General features: G+C 53.4%; 1 protein-coding gene across 1 annotated transcript in view; it reads right to left on the reverse strand.

Annotated features, from left to right (window-relative positions):
• The window catches only part of LOC126638207 (protocadherin alpha-2-like), a 101,682-nt gene that overhangs the window by 80,242 nt on the left and 1,793 nt on the right, over positions 1-19,647 (reverse strand). The window contains 2 exon segments of the mRNA XM_050311908.1: positions 18,947-19,605; positions 19,608-19,647. Coding sequence (XP_050167865.1) covers positions 18,947-19,605; positions 19,608-19,647 — 699 coding nt within the window.

Consider the following 19,647-nt stretch of genomic DNA (forward strand, 5'->3'; position numbering starts at 1 on the left):
GAAGTTCCCAGTTCCCACCTAGTCACCACAGAATTGTCATCCAGACTCTCCCCACTCCAAATCTGCCCTAGATTCCTCTTCTGCCAAGATATGATGTCATCTACAATACCTGAAAAGTTTCTGGGTTTACTGCTCTGTAGTGAAGCAGTCATTATAAGCACTCTGGATCAATGCAAAAGTCACAGGAAAGACTGATATATTTCCCTTAACATTGTCTTGCAGCATGAATAGATCCATCTGTTCAGAAAGGCCAGAACAAACACACATTAATACCTCAGGTGCACACAGAGATAAAACACACAGCCTCTGCTCACCCATCAGTGACTTGGTTTACAGTGAAGAAACAGAAGAATTCTCATCCAACATCCTCCTTTTGAACAGACAAACCCTCTCAAAGGCAGATTTTCCTTAAGTATAATATCAGAATGACAAGCTGTTGTTACACATACTGGTGCCCAAAATACCAGCAGTGCTAGCAGAAACTGATTAATGAACAGCCAAAAATCAAAGTAATTGCAGATTTGCCTTTTTTCAAGATGTACTCACCTTTCAGAAAATATCTGGCAGTGTACAAATATATTAGTCTTTATTCCATTTATTTACTACTCATCAACCATGAAATAAATTCTTCATCTTTCTGCTACACCTCTAATTTCACAGCATTGTCCAATGCTGTTTACAGGGCTTCAAGGGAACCTGCCTTCAATTTGCTTTGGTTTTAACAACATTTTAAAAAGTTTACCACCCTGCTTTAGTATTTTATCGTCCCTAATCCTCTTATCCTTTTTCACTGTGGACAGCAATGTGTCAGACACCTTCATTCACCAGAACAACCCCAGCTTCATCTCAACACCCGGATCCTACCACACTGCCCTCCCAATCCAGCATGGATGAGAGTCTGACCCACATACTGCTCAGGTAGACAGCTTTGTGATCACAGCCAAGATCCAGTGCTTAGTAATATTGAATATTCACGGCCAGTTATACTACAGACACTCCTGCCATGAAGGGAGTAGCACTTGTGCCACGGGGGCACAATCCAGCCTTGCCCTCTGTGCCAAGCCACTGCTCTGATCAACAGAATCCCAGGCATGTTTGAGCTTTCCCTTCCACATTCAGCTGCCCCGATGATCTCAAAGGTGCCTTTACACTCAGTTTCTCTACTCACACTCTTTTTGGGCTGCCTTTCCACCTAACTCTTCTTTTCAAGCTCTCCAATCTCAAAGGGCTCCTCTCCATCTCAAGTCACTTAACCTAATTACAACCTTTTGTTGTATTAATGTAATCAGTTGCATTAAACAACTTCAGTGTAGACACTTCTCTTGTAATCACAGTGGATCATGTAAGCCCTGTTTAAAACTCCCCATCTCTGATCTCACGTGTGCCTTCAGTTTGCAATATCCAAACCATTCCCTATTCCCTTCCCTGGGCTTGACCCACTCTTAAAGCCAGTTTGACACGACTCACTAAGGAATTCAGCTTTCTGTGATCCCAAGAGCGTTGTCGGGGATCTGTGAGGTCTCACTCACTGCTACACAACGCCTCATCATGTCTCACTCCCCGACGTGTTCCCAGAGCTCTTTCTCCACCCGACAGGCAGCTACAGTGCTGCACTTACACCGCTTCAGAGCCCTGAACAACCCTTAGGTATTCTTTCCCCCTCCCCATCTTACATTTTCAGCCAATCCGCCCCTTTTCCTGCAATAAGACGTCACCAGTCCAGCCTGCACGTTGTGCTCGGATCAATGGTGGCTGCCAGAAAGAACTATTAAGCCAGCAAAGGCAAAAATCTAAAGGCGAATAGTAAAACCGAGTCACGTCGGGGCTGTGGAGAAAGCGACTACCCCATATGAAGGGACACTCGTGTTTGAGCGTCATCATTACGTCGGCGATGATTTTACGGTGCTGTTTCCGCGGGGAATCCGTCAGAGGCGGTGCGTTCGACGGAGGTTTGCAGGACACGTCCCATTCGGTACCGGGGCTTGGGAAAATCCCAGGAGCGCCTATTGGTGCTGAATTAGGACACTGCGCTCCAGCTGAAGACTGCACAAGAGGCTGAATCCGTTCAGGGGAGCAGGCAGAGCGACAGCCCAGCGGTTTCTCCTCTGAGAGGAACCGATGGCCGCAGCAGCTGTCCCCGGACAGCCCTAGCCCGCATCTCCGCCTGGAAGGAGCTCGCACAGTGATGGGAGCCCGACACTAAACAGGGTCTGCCCGCAGTCCGAGGATGGCCGGAGTTATGCCTCGGACCAAGCCCAAATCGCCAGCGCGGAGCCACCGATGGAGATGCAGGGACCCCGTTACCGCCTTTCACCCCGCTGTCGCCCGTGGGAGTCCCCCCTGCCCCTCGGGGCTCCCCCGCAGCCCCGTGCTTCTCCCGGCAGACGGGACGGACAGAACTGCTGGTAGCATCGCCAGGCTGATCCACTCTTTTCCCGGCAGCTCCGAGCCCCTCTCCGCCAAGGCAGGCTGTGCGTGCCGGCAGAGTGGGCAGAGATGTCAGGCTGCCCTTCGAAAAGCCATGGGAGCTCGCAGTTGCTCCGCAGGGACAACGGGAGCGGAGACGACTTTTAGCCATCAGGAGCCCGGGATGACAACCTTGTAGGCAGAGGATTTCTAGAATTCAGAGAACCCTACGGAAATCCTCATTACACATATCAAGCCACAGGAATACGGACTCACAATGTGCTATTCAGTATATCGCAGGCAAGAACTTGTCTCTGTAATGCGAGGGCGCAGATCGCTCTATTGACTCCCAGCCAGAGACCATGGGACGGGGGTCTCTGTCCCCCAGATACCGGGGAGGAATGGTCCTGCCCTGCCCGTGCGGCAGAGCAGCTCCGAGCCGACCACCCGGCGTCTCTAGCAACTCCTCCGGCAGCCGTGCCGGGCATTTCCCTGCCTGTAAAATCCCCAGTTCTGAGGCTGCAAAGCAACCTCCGGCCGCCACGGCGGGCGAGCGCTGCAGCCGCTGCTCCTCCGCCTCTCCCGCTTCCCGGAGCCGCCCGTGCAAGCGCTCGGCAGCGCTCCCGGCTGCGAGCCGTGCCTCGGCTGCCAGGACTGCAGCGTGCCTGGTAACGTCGCTGTTAATCAGCATCACTCTGCAAAACAATGCGCGGCGGGAAGAAGGGCCCGGGGTTACAGAGACTGACAGCCCTGCGCGAAATTGGTATCGTTTATTCAAGGCGCTGCTGGATATTCTCGAGCTTTCTGTTAACGACTCCTGCCCAGACTATGCCACGAAGTAAAAGCATTCACGAGCCGTTTCTAAAGATGAGATTGCTTTCTGTTTCTAAAAGAAATGCTGAAATATTTCCTGACGGTGTGCGTCTACAATAAACCCCGATAAGATCTTCAATTCAATAATGCAGTCGGAGAAACCAAGAGGAACTGAACGGAAACCAAATCCTCCCCTGCCTCAAATGACAGGCATTAAGAGATTTCACATCACCCTTAGATATAACCCGAGGAAACGAGTCCCACTCCCGTGGACAAATGCTGATTTTCCCTCTTCTTCTACAGCATAAGTTAAATCATAACTAAACCTTTTTCCTTTAGAAGATCGCGGTTTGCTGCGGATATCACATGGTCCTGCCTTCCATCACATCCATGTGAATAAACGAAAGAAAATGGTAGTTCTACAGCACTGGGAAAAATCTCATAAATGAAGGCAGCTCACCGCATACTTAAGAGGTGATGACTCAGTCCCCTTAAGCACAACAGCCACCGGACATGATCAAAGGAGACTAAATAAACAATCTCCAGCAAATACACAAAGAACTCAAACGTAAAGGCGGTACTAAGTGATCTAAAACAGATGCGAGAAGGAAAGAGAAATTCGTGAGACACATTCAAACACTTTTCTACGGATAAACGGGACATAACCCACTCCTACGATACTTTTCAAAAAGGATACGAAGTTTACAACTTTCGTTGCTGGTTTTGGTGGGTCTATAAACACCACCCCTGTAACAGAAACAGTGGTAGAAACAACGATCCGCCATTTTATTTCTTTCGTCCGTGTCCTTCACCTGAAGAGGTTCTATTAGTCCAAAACCCAACAAAGTGTACGTTGTCAAAATATATAAACTGCGTTAAAGATACAGCTGTGCCTTAAAAATACGGTGTTTACCCAAACATGCATCTTTGACGAATTAAACTGCTAACACGAAAAGAAATTATATAAAAGCACTGCTTGTTCTTATTACCCTGAGAGCTTTGCAGACCTCGTTTTATAAGCTATAGAGAAAATTAAATCAGATAGAAGACATCTTCACTTTTCCCCGTAAAAGTTGTGTTCATTTTCTAATACTGAACAAGAAACACTAAACGTGACCCTAACGTCTCATCTCAAAGAGTGCTCTGAAGCTGGTCTAGATGAGAACAGGGTCGATTCAATGCCAGCAGCCCACGGACAAGATCAGCTGCCTTGATAACGGCGTCCAAACAACCCGGTAATTAAGCAAGTGCTCTCCACGCAGGGTTACCGAGAAAACCAGTACCGACTGTATACTGATGTTCTCTTGCTTTTTCCTGCTCTGCTGCTGGGAGAACCAAAACTTTTCAATCTACCATCCCTGGACTATTCAACATCACACAGAGAAACTCTCCCTTATAATTTTCCCTCAAACACTCTTCCTGCCCCTCTCCGCTCACACCAAATTCGGACTGTACTTTCCACAGCACGTTTCTGGGATGGATAGGGTAGAAAAGGCGCCACATCACTATGAAAACATTAGGATCAAGTCGTGTGGAAAGGCCGGGGAGCATCCTCTCCCTCAAACAGTTCTCCATTTTTTCATAAAGCAGCCTGATTTTCACTCCACTCCCCCGCCCCCCCGCACATTTTAACTGGATTTCCAGACAGAGAATAGTACTCCCGACCTCGACCAACATTTCTTCCACTCACTCCACTCCCATATTTATCTCCTCATGTATTTCAGCTTCTTAGGAGTGACTTCTGAATAAAAAAACCCACGAGTGAGTCGACGTGCATGTAAACAGAATACTCACCAAACCAAGAGTAACCACACCTTCAAAAATAGCTACATTCAGCTTAAGGGAACACCCCAACGCCTCGGCAATTCCGGGGAGGCTTCACGGGTTAAAATACAATTAAAACACGGAAACAAAATATCCGCTAACACCCACCACTGCAATTTGACAAAAAGTCCACTGTAAAAAAAGTTATAAAAATATGATTAAAGATAACGTCCTACGAAAGACAAAAAAAACCCCACAAACAACAACAACAAAGGAAAAGAAGATATGGAAATTTTAAAATTTTGAGAAGCGTTCAGGTAAAGAAAAAATGACATAACAAAAGCTGAGCAGCTGTGCCTAAGGTGGATCATGACGCCTACATTCAAAACCACTACAAAGCTAAGACTTCCCTCTAAATATTTAACCAAAGGTGTTTTAATGCAGCGAAGATACACGAAAAGTATCAATAAAATAGAACAACCCAAGAGAGAGAAACTAAAATACAAGATTACGGAGACGCTTACCACGACTGAAGTAAGAGGCGAAAGCGATGGCCCTGTCCCAGCAGAACCATTTTCTGGAGCGGGGCCGGGTGGCGGCGGGAAGTTGGGGCTGAAAACCATCAGGTCGCTCTTGGCCGCGCCCTCCGCCACGCACAGGCTGCGGCTCTGGCGCTGCGAGTACGACCAGCTGCCCACTTCGCTGGCGCACACCAGCGTCGTGGGCCCGGGCCCCGACAGCACGGCCGCCCGCGGCGCCCACCGCGACGCCCCGTACAGCACCACGGCCAGCAGGAACAGGCTCGACACGCCGCAGATCGCCACCACCAGCCACACGTTCGTCGTCGCCGCCGCCGCCGCCGCCGCCGCAGAGCCGCTGTCCCCGCCCGCCGCCGAGCGCGGCAGCAGCGACGACGATCCTGCCGCCGCCGCCAGCGCCGCCTCGCCGCCCTCCACCAGCGACACGCTCAGCGTGGCCGTGGCCGAGCGCGCCGGCTCGCCGTGGTCCCGCACCACGATCACCAGCCTCTGCCGCGGCCCGTCCGCCTCCTCCAGCGCCCGCGCCGTGCTCACCTCGCCGCTGTACAGCCCCACGCGGAACAAGGCGCTCTTGCCACGCGGCTCCCACAGCTCGTAGCGCAGCCACGCGTTGTAGCCCGAGTCCGCGTCCACCGCGCGGATCTTCGCCACCACCTGCCCCGCCGGCGCCCCCCACGCCGCCCACGCCCACAGCGCCCCTGCGCCCCCGGACCACGACGCCTCCCCGCCGCCGACACCGCCACCGCCTCCGCACCGCCGCCCGCCGCCGGCAGCAGCGCCGGCGCGTTGTCGTTCTCGTCCACCACGAACACCTGCACCGTCGCGTTGCCGCTCAGCGCCGGCTCCCCGCGTCCACCGCACGCACCTCGAACTGCAGCACCTGCACCTCCTCGTAGTCCAGCGCCTGCAGCGCCCACACCGCACCGCTCTCCGCGTCCACCGACACGTAGCTCGACGCCGGACGACCCCCGCCCGCACCGCCGCCCCCGACCACCACGACCCCGACACCCCGCCCGCCGAGCCCTCCCACAACGAGTACCTCACGCGCCCGTTGCCCGCCTCGTCCGGGTCCCGCGCCCACACCCGCGCCAGCTCCGCGCCCGCCGCGTTGTTCTCCCGCGCCAGCACCGTGTACACCGCCTGCGCGAACGCCGGCGCGTTGTCGTTCACGTCCGACACCGGCACCCGCACCCCAAGCCTGCCGCGCAGCGACGGCGACCCGCCGTCCTCCGCACGCACCTCCACCTCGTACTCCGACACCCGCTCCCGGTCCAGCGCCTCCCGCAGCACCAGCGAGTACGACCCCGAGAACGTCGCCTCCAGACCGAACGGACCCGACGGCCACACCCAGCACCGCACCCGACCGTTCGCCCCCGAGTCCCGGTCCGACACGCTCAGCAGAGCCACCACCGTCCCCACCGACGCGTCCTCGGCCACCGGCACCGACAGCGACGTCACCCACACCTCTGGCGCGTTGTCGTTCACGTCCAGCACCTCCAACACCACCTTGCAGTGACCCGACAGCGGGAGGGAACCTTTGTCTCTTGCTTCTACGGGGATCTCGTAACTATCCATTTCTTCATAGTCTAACTTGCCTTGAAGTCTGATTTCTCCTTTGTTTTCATCGATAGTGAACATTTCTTTAACTTCTGTAGTGACATGTCTACCAAATAGGTATATAATATCACTATGGATCCCTTCGTCTGGATCAGTGGCACTAAGCGTGATTAAGAGAGTCCCAAGCTCTGAACCCTCCAAGACTTTAACTTTATAGACAGACTGGTTGAACTGGGGCGCGTTGTCGTTCGCATCCAGCACCGAGATCACCAACTCCATCGTTCCTGTCAGAGACGGCCGGCCCCCGTCACTCGCCGTCAGCACCAATCGGTGTACCGGCATCGTCTCACGGTCCACAGATTTCGTTAAAATAAGACCCAAAGACGCACCCTCGTCATTATTTCCCCGAGTATCAAGACTGAAGTGCTCGCTGGGGCTGAGTGTGTAGGAGAGCTGAGCGTTCGCTCCAATATCTGCATCCGATGCGCCCTCCAGAGGGAAACGAGACCCCACCACAGACAATTCCGGGATGTTAAGGGCTTCTTCGTTCACACGGAAGATGGGGGCATTGTCGTTGATGTCGGTGACCTCCAGCTCCACATGGAAGACGCGCAGCGGACGCTCCACCAGCACCTCCAGCCGCAGCAAGCACGGCGCGCTCTTCCCGCACAGCTCCTCCCGGTCCAGCCGCGAGCTCACCACCAGCGCCCCGCTCGCCCCGCTCACCTCCACGCTCGCCCGCCGGCCCTGCGCCACCAGCCGCAGCCGCCGCGCCTCCGCCTCGCCCGCCTCCAGCCCCACGTCCTGCGCCACACGGCCCACCACCGTCCCGGCCTTGGCTTCCTCCGGCACCGAGTACCGCACCTGCCCCGCGCACAGCGCCCACGCCGCCTGCACCACCACCACCCGCAACACCGCACCCCACACACACTCGCCCATCGCCGCCGCCGCCGCCGCCTCCGGACCCCGCACGGCCCCTGCCCGGCTCCCGCAGCCCTCCACACGGCCGCGCTAAGGTCTCTCTGTCAGGGGCGGGACGCCGCTCCGCTCTCCCGGCGCCGTGCCTGGACCTGTTCGCCGCATCCTTCCTCCCGCTGACGGCACCGTGACAGCGGCTCGGGGAGGAGCCCTCCCGTGTCTCACGGCTCCTTCGCGGCCAACAGCGGCATCTGGTGTCCGACCGCGGCTCCTTCCGTGGGTAGCAGCCTCTTGCCCATCTCCTGCTGCCGCTGCGACTCCGTGCGGGGACGGATCGGCCGTGGCTCCGCCCGCTCGGCTGACGAGCGCCGGGATTTCCCTTCAGAACATTTCCCTTCGTTCAAAGCGGTAATAATTGTTTTTTCTCTTCCCCTCCTCCTCCTCTTCTCCTTCTCCTCTTTCTATTTGCCTTCCTAAAGGCACTTAAAGTGATACGTATATCTGCCAAAACGTACATATCATTAAACGCCTATATTAACTCAGGAACCACACGTAGGAGGCTCTTCACTGAATAAAGCCTTTGTCGCTTCTGGTCTCGTGACTTTATCTTCCCTATGCATTGCTGAGGAAGCATAACTCAATTTCCTAATTTATGTTTTCTTCTTGAAGGTATTTCAGCTATTTCCTCTACAGAAGAAGACTGTATCTTCCTTCAATAAAAGTAGTCAGGTGTTCAGAACACAAAAATTCACATGGAATTTTTATAGTCTAGTGCAGAGACGCTAAAACCAAATTGAAATTGCTTACCTTTTCCTGGCTTTGTGACATGGATTTAGATGAGGAATCCCACACGCTCTCCTTTGTTTTCATACAATAAATAATAGGGTGAGACCATGATTTTAGAAAAAACCCACTCGTGTCTGTCCACAACAGAATGGTTTTGCCTTTTGAAGTATAGGCCCAACAAAATAAACCATCACTGCATCCAAATTGCAAAGACTTTCGACTGCACCAGTGACTCCCTAACTCTGTGTGTCTGTCTAAACGCAACCCAAACAGCAGAAATCCTCTCGGAAGGGTGAAATACCTCAGGGAATCTGAGTTCTCTCACCCTGATGTGTCCCAGTAAAGTATTTTCTGAACGTTTTATCCCCCACTTGTAGCTGTACGGTGAAGGACATGTTCTTTGTTATCTCTTTAGGCAGATAACATTCACACTAAGGCAAAACAATGTCTCCATTACCGATGGAGATGAACAGGACACGGGACAGTCATCCAGCCATGACATAACTGAAGACAACATCCTAGGGCTGCACCACGGTTCTGGCAAGGTGCAGTTCATCTTATGACACGTCCCCAGCCTCCCACCTCACCCACTGACATAAATCCATCCGGGCGTTTTCCTACAGATCTACAGACACTTTCTGCTCCCCTTCCCCCAGGCTGGGCAGTAACACGCAACAGATGATTTCACGGAGTAGTGAGATGCTGGTTCTACCACAGAAGAATCAATGATGCAACAGGAGGGGAAAAAAAGCACCCAAAACCAAACAACCAAACAGAAAAACAAACACAAACCCCAACACAAAACTAACAACCCCACACACACACACATACCAAACTCTAAAAAAGTCTCCTCGATAGGTCATTTTTAATTACACCTGTTGCTATCTAACAGTTGCCTTGATTTATTTCTAGGTCTTCATTGTCAGGGCTGTGTTCAAGGATCACTGTTCAAAATTTCAGGGAAGCAGGGCTGAAAAAGCAAACAGGCTTTGTCCAGCCTCTCAGATCCCAGCTGTATTGCCAGCATTTCTGTAGCCATTTCTATGAAGGCAGAAACAAATGAAACCCGAAACCTTCCAGCATTCTCTCGAGGTAAAGCTCACCTTAAGAGGCTACAAGACAGTGAACCACAGTGATGGCAAGGGGCACAAATTCTGAAATCAAAGAGCACTGTTCGGCAGAATGGCTCTCGCTCACATCTCCTGAGAAAATCAAGCTAAGCCACGCTGTTTATGGGGGAATTGGGAGTTTCAAGAATCCCAGTTTGTAATCACATGATCATCATAAGGTATACACACAGTGAGACAAAAATAAAATAAAATAAAATCATAATTTATTTTTTAAACGTATTCTCAGGGAAGGGAAAAATAAAACAAAATAAAACAAACTCAGATAAATTTTAAAACCCTAAACATCAAAAAAATTACAAAGCCTACAACTGCAAGGTACAAGGAACCACTCAGGTCAGAAATCAAACTGAAGTGCTTCTACAAATACATCAATCCACCATAAACAAGTCCTCTAACAGCACATCTTGCCTGATACAGCACTATGCCTGTACATTTTTAACACCTGCTTTCTTTCGTGTTCTTCTGCCAGTAGGTAGCTTAGATAGTACATTTAAATCATATTTAGAAGACGGAAATGTGAAATACTTTTGTCTTTGCCATGTCCATAGTAATTAAATAGTTCTTCACAAACTAATATATGCCATGCAATAGGAAAGGACTCTGAATGATTTCTGTTTCAGAGATGAGCCAAAAAGGAGGACAGGCTTCTGATGAAGGAAAGATTGGAAACGAGCATTTCTCAGGATCCAAACCCAAGAAATTCATTAGAACTGCCCTAAGTCTAAGACAGGGAAATCTAAACAAATGAAGACACTACATCCAAAATAAAAGAAGGCTGAAAGAGGCACTTAGAGTTGTGATTAACTACACAAATGGCAGTAGAACCAGACCTGATAATACCAGCAAGATAAAGTCAACACTGCAGGCGGGTAGAGATCTTTACCAGGAACCGTTCCATTTAATAGCTCATCAGGGGATCTCAAAGTGTCAGAGTGTGATGTATCAAAGATGAGATATCACCCTGCGGAGCAGAGTTAAAATATAGGCCTGCTGACAACTGCAGAAACAGTTGATGATTCACTCTGAAGACCTAAGTGGGAAAACGGCAAAAGATTTTCAATGCAGGGGACTACAAAGTAGAGCAGATGAGAAAAAAAGATGTGGCTTCAACAGAGACTGTGACTGTTTCTGAAACAATCAGTGGAGGTTCTGAAATTACATATTTGACATAGAGAAGAAAGTGACGAGGATATCCCAGCTCCATTCTCAGTGCAAGTCAAAGAGGTAAGACTTATAAAACGACGCAAGATAAAACGTATTTCATTAAAATTTGAAGAAATATGGAGTGCAGCAAGATCTGAGTATTTTGTACAGCTTCCCTCCTAACACGGCAAGGGGAAGAGAGAACACAATACTGGGTATAAAAAACCTGCAACGCTGTAACATAAAACAAAGCATAAAGACGAGAGAAAATGCAAAGAGCAATCAGAATGTAAACAGCCGCCAAGCACCCACTATCTTCAGGCCGAGAGGGCAGAGACGGTCTCCAAAGCACACTGGCCCAGGAAGCGGGAAAAAAAGGGGCAGAAAAGGAGAGGAAGGGCCACTGACCGTGTCGAGGAGAGCGGGAGGCTCCGGCTGCGTGTCCTTGGCCGCGGCGCCGGGCGGCGGCGGGAAGTTGGGGCTGAAAACCATCAGGTCGCTCTTGGCCGCGCCCTCCGCCACGCACAGGCTGCGGCTCTGGCGCTGCGAGTACGACCAGCTGCCCACTTCGCTGGCGCACACCAGCGTCGTGGGCCCGGGCCCCGACAGCACGGCCGCCCGCGGCGCCCACCGCGACGCCCCGTACAGCACCACGGCCAGCAGGAACAGGCTCGACACGCCGCAGATCGCCACCACCAGCCACACGTTCGTCGTCGCCGCCGCCGCCGCCGCCGCCGCAGAGCCGCTGTCCCCGCCCGCCGCCGAGCGCGGCAGCAGCGACGACGATCCCGCCGCCGCCGCCAGCGCCGCCTCGCCGCCCTCCACCAGCGACACGCTCAGCGTGGCCGTGGCCGAGCGCGCCGGCTCGCCGTGGTCCCGCACCACGATCACCAGCCTCTGCCGCGGCCCGTCCGCCTCCTCCAGCGCCCGCGCCGTGCTCACCTCGCCGCTGTACAGCCCCACGCGGAACAAGGCGCTCTTGCCACGCGGCTCCCACAGCTCGTAGCGCAGCCACGCGTTGTAGCCCGAGTCCGCGTCCACCGCGCGGATCTTCGCCACCACCTGCCCCGCCGGCGCCCCCACGCCGCCCACGCCCACAGCGCCCCCGCGCCCCCGGACCACGACGCCTCCCCGCCGCCGACACCGCCTCCGCCTCCGCACCGCCGCCCGCCGCCGGCAGCAGCGCCGGCGCGTTGTCGTTCTCGTCCACCACGAACACCTGCACCGTCGCGTTGCCGCTCAGCGCCGGCTCCCCCGCGTCCACCGCACGCACCTCGAACTGCAGCACCTGCACCTCCTCGTAGTCCAGCGCCTGCAGCGTCCACACCGCACCGCTCTCCGCGTCCACCGACACGTAGCTCGACGCCGGACGACCCCGCCCGCACCGCCGCCCCCGACCACCACGACCCCGACACCCCGCCCGCCGAGCCCTCCCACAACGAGTACCTCACGCGCCCGTTGCCCGCCTCGTCTGGGTCCCGCGCCCACACCCGCGCCAGCTCCGCGCCCGCCGCGTTGTTCTCCCGCGCCAGCACCGTGTACACCGCCTGCGCGAACGCCGGCGCGTTGTCGTTCACGTCCGACACCGGCACCCGCACCCCAAGCCTGCCGCGCAGCGACGGCGACCCGCCGTCCTCCGCACGCACCTCCACCTCGTACTCCGACACCCGCTCCCGGTCCAGCGCCTCCCGCAGCACCAGCGAGTACGACCCCGAGAACGTCGCCTCCAGACCGAATGGACCCGACGGCCACACCCAGCACCGCACCCGACCGTTCGCCCCCGAGTCCCGGTCCGACACGCTCAGCAGAGCCACCACCGTGCCCACCGACGCGTCCTCGGCCACCGGCACCGACAGCGACGTCACCCACACCTCCGGCGCGTTGTCGTTCACGTCCAGCACTTCCAGCACCACCTTGCAGTGACCTGACAGCGGAGGTGTCCCTTGGTCTCTCGCTTCTATGCGGAAATCAAATATATTGACTTCTTCGAAGTCAAGGGTGCCCGTCAGGTGAATCTCCCCCGTCTTTGGATTGATGGAAATCACATCTTTTCCACTCGGTGGAAAGAAGTTCGTCACTGCGTAGGTCACCTCACTATTACTTCCCTCGTCTGGATCCGTGGCGTTTACCCGCCCCACCAGTGTCCCCTCTGCAGCGCTCTCCGGCAGCTGCACTTTATACACTGACTGGTTAAACTGGGGCGCATTATCGTTCGCATCCAGCACCGAGATCACCACCTCCATCGTCCCTGTCAGAGACGGCCGGCCCCCGTCACTCGCCGTCAGCAACAACCGGTGCACCGGCATCGTCTCCCGGTCCAGAGGTTTCGTTAAAACGAGTTCAGGTTCAGTATTTGCTTCATTCGATTTTTGTAAATCCAGAGAGAAATGTTCACTAAGACTTAGTGTGTAGGAGAGCTGAGCGTTCGCTCCAATATCTGCATCCGATGCGCCCTCCAGTGGGAAACGAGAACCGGGCATTGTAGATAATTCCGCGATGCTGATGTTTTTTCGGGCGGTGGGGAAGATGGGGGCATTGTCGTTAATGTCGGTGACCTCCAGCTCCACGTGGAAGACGCGCAGCGGACGCTCCACCAGCACCTCCAGCCGCAGCAAGCACGGCGCGCTCTTCCCGCACAGCTCCTCCCGGTCCAGCCGCGAGCTCACCACCAGCGCCCCGCTCGCCCCGCTCACCTCCACGCTCGCCCGCCGGCCCTGCGCCACCAGCCGCAGCCGCCGCGCCTCCGCCTCGCCCGCCTCCAGCCCCACGTCCTGCGCCACACGGCCCACCACCGTCCCGGCCTTGGCTTCCTCCGGCACCGAGTACCGCACCTGCCCCGCGCACAGCGCCCACGCCGCCTGCACCACCACCACCCGCAACACCGCACCCCACGCACACTCGCCCATCGCCGCCGCCGCCGCCGCCTCCGGCCCCGACCGCACGGGCCCCGCACGGCTCCCGCCGCCGCCCGCACGCCCCGGCTCCGCTGCCCGGCCCCAGCCGCCCCCCCGCGCTCACAGCCGGGCTCTCCGCCGCACCGGGGCGGAGCCGCCCACACGCCGTTCCTGAGCCTGCAGCGACACCGTGCGCTGCTCCGCCGCCTCACACGATCCCACACGGCACCCGCGCTTCTTCATCTCCTCTGTCGGCTTTTGCTTTGCTCCTCTTTTTTTTTTTTTTTTTTGTTCTCTTTCTTGTCTTTTTTTTTTTCCTTACCGCCACTGGTAGCTCATCATTCGCCTTCATTGTTGCAGTGGAGACCGTGAGAGTCGGAAGCTCCAGCTCTAATTGCGTGCCTTCTCTGTCGGAGCGTGGTGCTCTTAAGGAGGTGGAGGATCTCGGTAATGAACATTGCTCAATTACTTGAGGTAGGTCAGTGAGTACTGCTCACCTCCTTCGCTGTTTCTTTCTTTCTCCTATTTGCCGTTTTCCATTCCTAATCATCTCCTTGTGTCATTCCTTCATATCATCTTATTTCTGTTTTTCTTTCCCTTGTCTCTTTCCTTCTTTTTTCCTTTCTTTCTTTCTTGCCCTCCTCCCTTTCTGTTTGCTGTGATGGCATCGGTGCTGCACCAGTAAACTCGTTTATAATTTTTTCTTTCTCTCTCTTCCTATTGCTTACTCATTTCTTTGCTTCTCTTTCCCTGAATTCTTCCTTACTTACTTCTTTTTCTCCTCGTCTGTTTTCCGTGTCTTTATGCATACACACATCCCCTTCTTCTTGCCTCCTTGTCTCTGTTTTATCTCCTTAACCAACATGTTTTTCATATGATTCTATCGCTCGCCGTTGGAGTACAGACATACCCTTTGGAAGGAGTTCTTATTCCTCTCGTCTGCTGCCTTCCCTGTCTCCACATAAGGAACAACCTTCCTTCTCATCTTCAGTCGGTACAAGACAGACAGAATGCCCCTTCACCTCCCCTTCTCGAAGGAAACCACACTCTTCAGGCCCCGTCCGCTCAAGGAAGAGAATCCACCACTCTGAAACACAAGCCCAATCCCCAGGTACTTTGGCATCGGTGCAAACAGGCTCCCAGGAACACAAACAATCTGGTGGAGTCCTTCCTTTGAGGACTCCCCATCACAGCCCAGGACAACAATCCTTTAAGAAGGCTGAAAAACGAACAGGGCAACCACAGCATACAGGTACTCTTTATACACCTCCATAAAGAGCTACTCTTCAGGCCTTATTTTCCACCTCCTCTGCCAGATACACAGGGCAAGAACCTCCACACCCAGGGGCATTAGTCCCCATGGAATAACTCTCACTCGGTAGCATGATCCACCCAGCAAAAGCCATGAAGGTAACATGGTATCTTTTTCACTGAGAACATATCCTCGACCGCCAAAACATTCACTCCGAAAAACACATTAGTGGCCCTCTTTCATCTGCAAGTGCTGTCACTTGCTCCCATTGTGCCTGGAAATACCGGGGGAGAAAGGTATGAGAGCAGGTAGTGGTGCTTTGATGGTTTATTTACAGAATCAGTGGATATCTCAAGTTAGAAGGGACCCATAGGGATCACCAAGTCCAGCTCCCAATACAAGAAATATTTGGTCAATCCAAGATGAAGATAATGTGACTAAAAAGGAATAAAAGCACAGCTGTCTCTCAGACTCATCTTTTTTAAGTAGGAGCGACTTACCTGTAGCATCACTGGTGGCTTCTTCAGACAAGGCACATATTCAGGGGAGGGAAATTGGTTCTGAGGGACATTTTCTTTAAATGTTCTCAGAGATTTCTGTGGAGGATGGACAGGGAAAAATGACCCACATTCGAAATCACTGGACAGAGCACAGTGCTCCCTTATGCACTTTTATCACAGGGGAAGCAGGAGGGACACTGGAAAGCTAAGGACATTCTCCCAACATCAACATCAGCTCAGGAGGCTGGAAAAGCCATTCCTCAAACCAAAGGTCAGCTGCTGTGAACTCCACCACCTGACAGGTGACAAAACATAGCAGTCTGCATTTCATCCACTGTACCCAACACATTACCAATGGAGGAAAAAAAAAAAAAAAAGAAAAAAGAAAAAAACCACCAGTTTTGGCAACTTCTTGATTAAAGAGAGAACTTCTTTCACTCCCTATCAACACAGGAGCAGATACATAACCAAGAAGAGGTTCAGAGAACGCTGGCCAAATGAGACTGATATTTGGAAAAGCTTCTATTTGACAAACATCACACTGCCAAAAGCAAGTCATCCAAGCCATGTATGACAGATGTCTTCCCATCTGGCAGAAAAAGCATGGAAAACACCAAGGAAGAGGGATATGCAGAACTTCTGGAGGTCCTGAGAGGACCCCAAGCGAGCAACCCTGAGTGACAGGTGTCTGCTCAAGGTTTTCCACTCGAATCCTGTATCCCAAGCTATGGGAAATGAGTCTCCAGCGAAGCATTCTCCTGTTCTTCCCCAGACACACAGTGCTTGTCCTACACAGCACCTCCATTTCCTCAGTGAAGAAACTTCTCCACTCAAAGTCACCCTCCCCATGACAGAGGCCCCAAGCAATACTCGGTGATCACAGCCACAGCACCCAAACTGCCCCACCAGAACAGCATGCCCCAGCAATAAAACCCACTCTGAGCATGACCCAGGCCTTCCCACATCCCCACCTTCCCTCATAATCTGCACAAAGAACTTGCAGAGGGATGCAAAGCCACTGAATGTCTGGCAGGCTGTGTGAAATTCACCCTAAATGTTCCATGCCTTTTCAGCCATCTCAGATGGAAACACCACAGGGCTACACATTAGAGATCTTAAAGATTCTGTGATCAGAGAGACAGTTCTGATGCTGGTTCATATGATTTTTTGCCTTTGAGAGAACCACACCAAATGCTGAAGCACAAGCAGAATCACAATATCAACTGTGTGGGACAATTATGATATAATACCAGAGCTGGGCTGTTCAGACGGGTTTGGTGTGTCTGATCAGGGTTAAGCATGACCAGGGGATACACCATTTCTACTGAGACCGACTCTGCAAGTGTACAAGTAGGGGAAATCACACACACACACAGATTACACCCCCTTCCTCATCACATCCTCTTATAAACCTCACTTGATAAGGAGCAAGGAACCATCAAAATCAACAGCTGAGGAAGCTACTGTGGATGCACACAACTACACAAGGACAGCCGGTTGAAGTGCGTTCCTCCCATAACAGCTTTCTCAACACAAGAGAGAAATGGTTCATCAAACAACATTCAGGATGTTGCATCCCATCTCCTCTTAATAACGCATTTCCTCTGGCAATGACACAGCAGCACAAATTACTTCCTGTGGTGGGAGATCTTCATAACCTCAAAGGACACTTGTGGGCATTTCTATACCACACAGCATCTCAAGATCCACAAGGCCTCCAACTCCAGAACCTCAGAGCCTTGGAAAGTAACCCAGGCAGGAACACTCTGTGTCCATTCTGCCTCACAGTTTCCTCCAGGCATCCTTTATTCCCCTCACTGGGGCACGAGTTCTCAAGACAGGAAGATCATCTCTCATTCTTGTCCTTAAGACATGGCCCGTGGCCTTCCCAATGATTCCCACCTTCCTTTGACAAGTCTTCCCACTGCTCAAGGTCACATCAGGAAATGTCTGGGCTGCACTCTGTCACTACCACACCCACTTTCATAAACGTTCCACAGTTCCTTTTCACTCCAGCGTTTGTGAAACCCTTCATCCATGAGAACACCATGGAAAAACATACAGATGTATCACACACAGAGTGTCCAGCAGACTCTGCTGCTGACCCATCATGCTTTGCAATGCTTCAGTTGTCTCAGATGGAAACATGGAAAAACAGGGAGCAATACTTTCTAAAGGTGATGTTGTGACAGCCCTAAATGGCAATGACATTGATGGCATGATCCAAGAGAAAAACCAAAATGCTGAGGAGCACAGAACTGTAAAAGATGATACCAGCAGTGTAGGAGAATCTGGTTTGGGTTTTGGTGGGGAATTCTGATTCTTTACATTCGTCTGAGTTTTTGCTTGTTTGGATTTTCCTTATTTTGTGTCCAGAAAATATTTCCAGCACTGTTGAAATTATGTGATTTTTCATACACATTTTGATAGAATATCAAAAGAGGCTACCATATCTCATACCATTTCTCTGGCCAGGAATGCAAATTCACAACAGAGAGGTAGAGTAGGACAATACTAAGAAAATTATAATTTTTAACACCTACCTTGGGTCACACTCCTCTGCCTAAATGGGTAATCAGTAGAGCAAAAAGATACATGGAAAAAGATGAGAGTAAAAGTCTATAAAGCCTATCCTAGTTTCTTAAAGAGTCTGAGGACAGAAACTAAACGCAGAATTGTTCTTTCCGCAGGAAGCCAAAAATTTGAGGTCCCAAATGTAATTTTGCATCTCATCTCTTGCACGGAGAATGAATGGAAAGGACAGTTTTTGCTAATAATGCAGACCTAATCCCAACACTGTCAGCAAAGGTAATAGGACAATAAATAGTGACTCAGGTACTATCACCACCACAGCTTCCCTGTCTTGTATTTCTAACCAAGCTCGGGTCGAAAACCTACACAACAGTAAACAAGAGTATTGCCTACAAGCCTGAAAACTCAGAGCACCTCTCATCAAAATAGCCAGTGATTTCAACCAAGGGCACAACTCCTGCTCACTGAAGCAAATAACAGCTCCAGGGTACCGTAATACTGTTATTTCGCGAGACATACACACCAAGAGCGAGGGTCCTACGGAAAGGACCAGGCGGCACATTGACAAGTCCCGGTAATTTCTGCTTAGAACTCACCGCCCTCAGGCAGTGAGGAGGAGCCAGGCTCCAAACAACGCCGCCCCAGGGGGCGGATCAGAGGGGACAAAAGATAGAAGAGTTCGCCGGGGAAGGAAGGAGGGAGAGACACTGACCGTGTCGAGGAGAGCGGGAGGCTCCGGCTGCGTGTCCTTGGCCGCGGCGCCGGGCGGCGGCGGGAAGTTGGGGCTGAAAACCATCAGGTCGCTCTTGGCCGCGCCCTCCGCCACGCACAGGCTGCGGCTCTGGCGCTGCGAGTACGACCAGCTGCCCACTTCGCTGGCGCACACCAGCGTCGTGGGCCCGGGCCCCGACAGCACGGCCGCCCGCGGCGCCCACCGCGACGCCCCGTACAGCACCACGGCCAGCAGGAACAGGCTCGACACGCCGCAGATCGCCACCACCAGCCACACGTTCGTCGTCGCCGCCGCCGCCGCAGAGCCGCTGTCCCCGCCCGCCGCCGAGCGCGGCAGCAGCGACGACGATCCCGCCGCCGCCGCCAGCGCCGCCTCGCCGCCCTCCACCAGCGACACGCTCAGCGTGGCCGTGGCCGAGCGCGCCGGCTCGCCGTGGTCCCGCACCACGATCACCAGCCTCTGCCGCGGCCCGTCCGCCTCCTCCAGCGCCCGCGCCGTGCTCACCTCGCCGCTGTACAGCCCCACGCGGAACAAGGCGCTCTTGCCACGCGGCTCCCACAGCTCGTAGCGCAGCCACGCGTTGTAGCCCGAGTCCGCGTCCACCGCGCGGATCTTCGCCACCACCTGCCCCGCCGGCGCCCCCACGCCGCCCACGCCCACAGCGCCCCCGCGCCCCGGAC

Source organism: Myiozetetes cayanensis, unplaced genomic scaffold, assembly GCF_022539395.1.
Source record: "Myiozetetes cayanensis isolate MyiCay16 unplaced genomic scaffold, myiCay2020 scf17, whole genome shotgun sequence".
Classification (NCBI taxonomy): domain Eukaryota; kingdom Metazoa; phylum Chordata; class Aves; order Passeriformes; family Tyrannidae; genus Myiozetetes; species Myiozetetes cayanensis.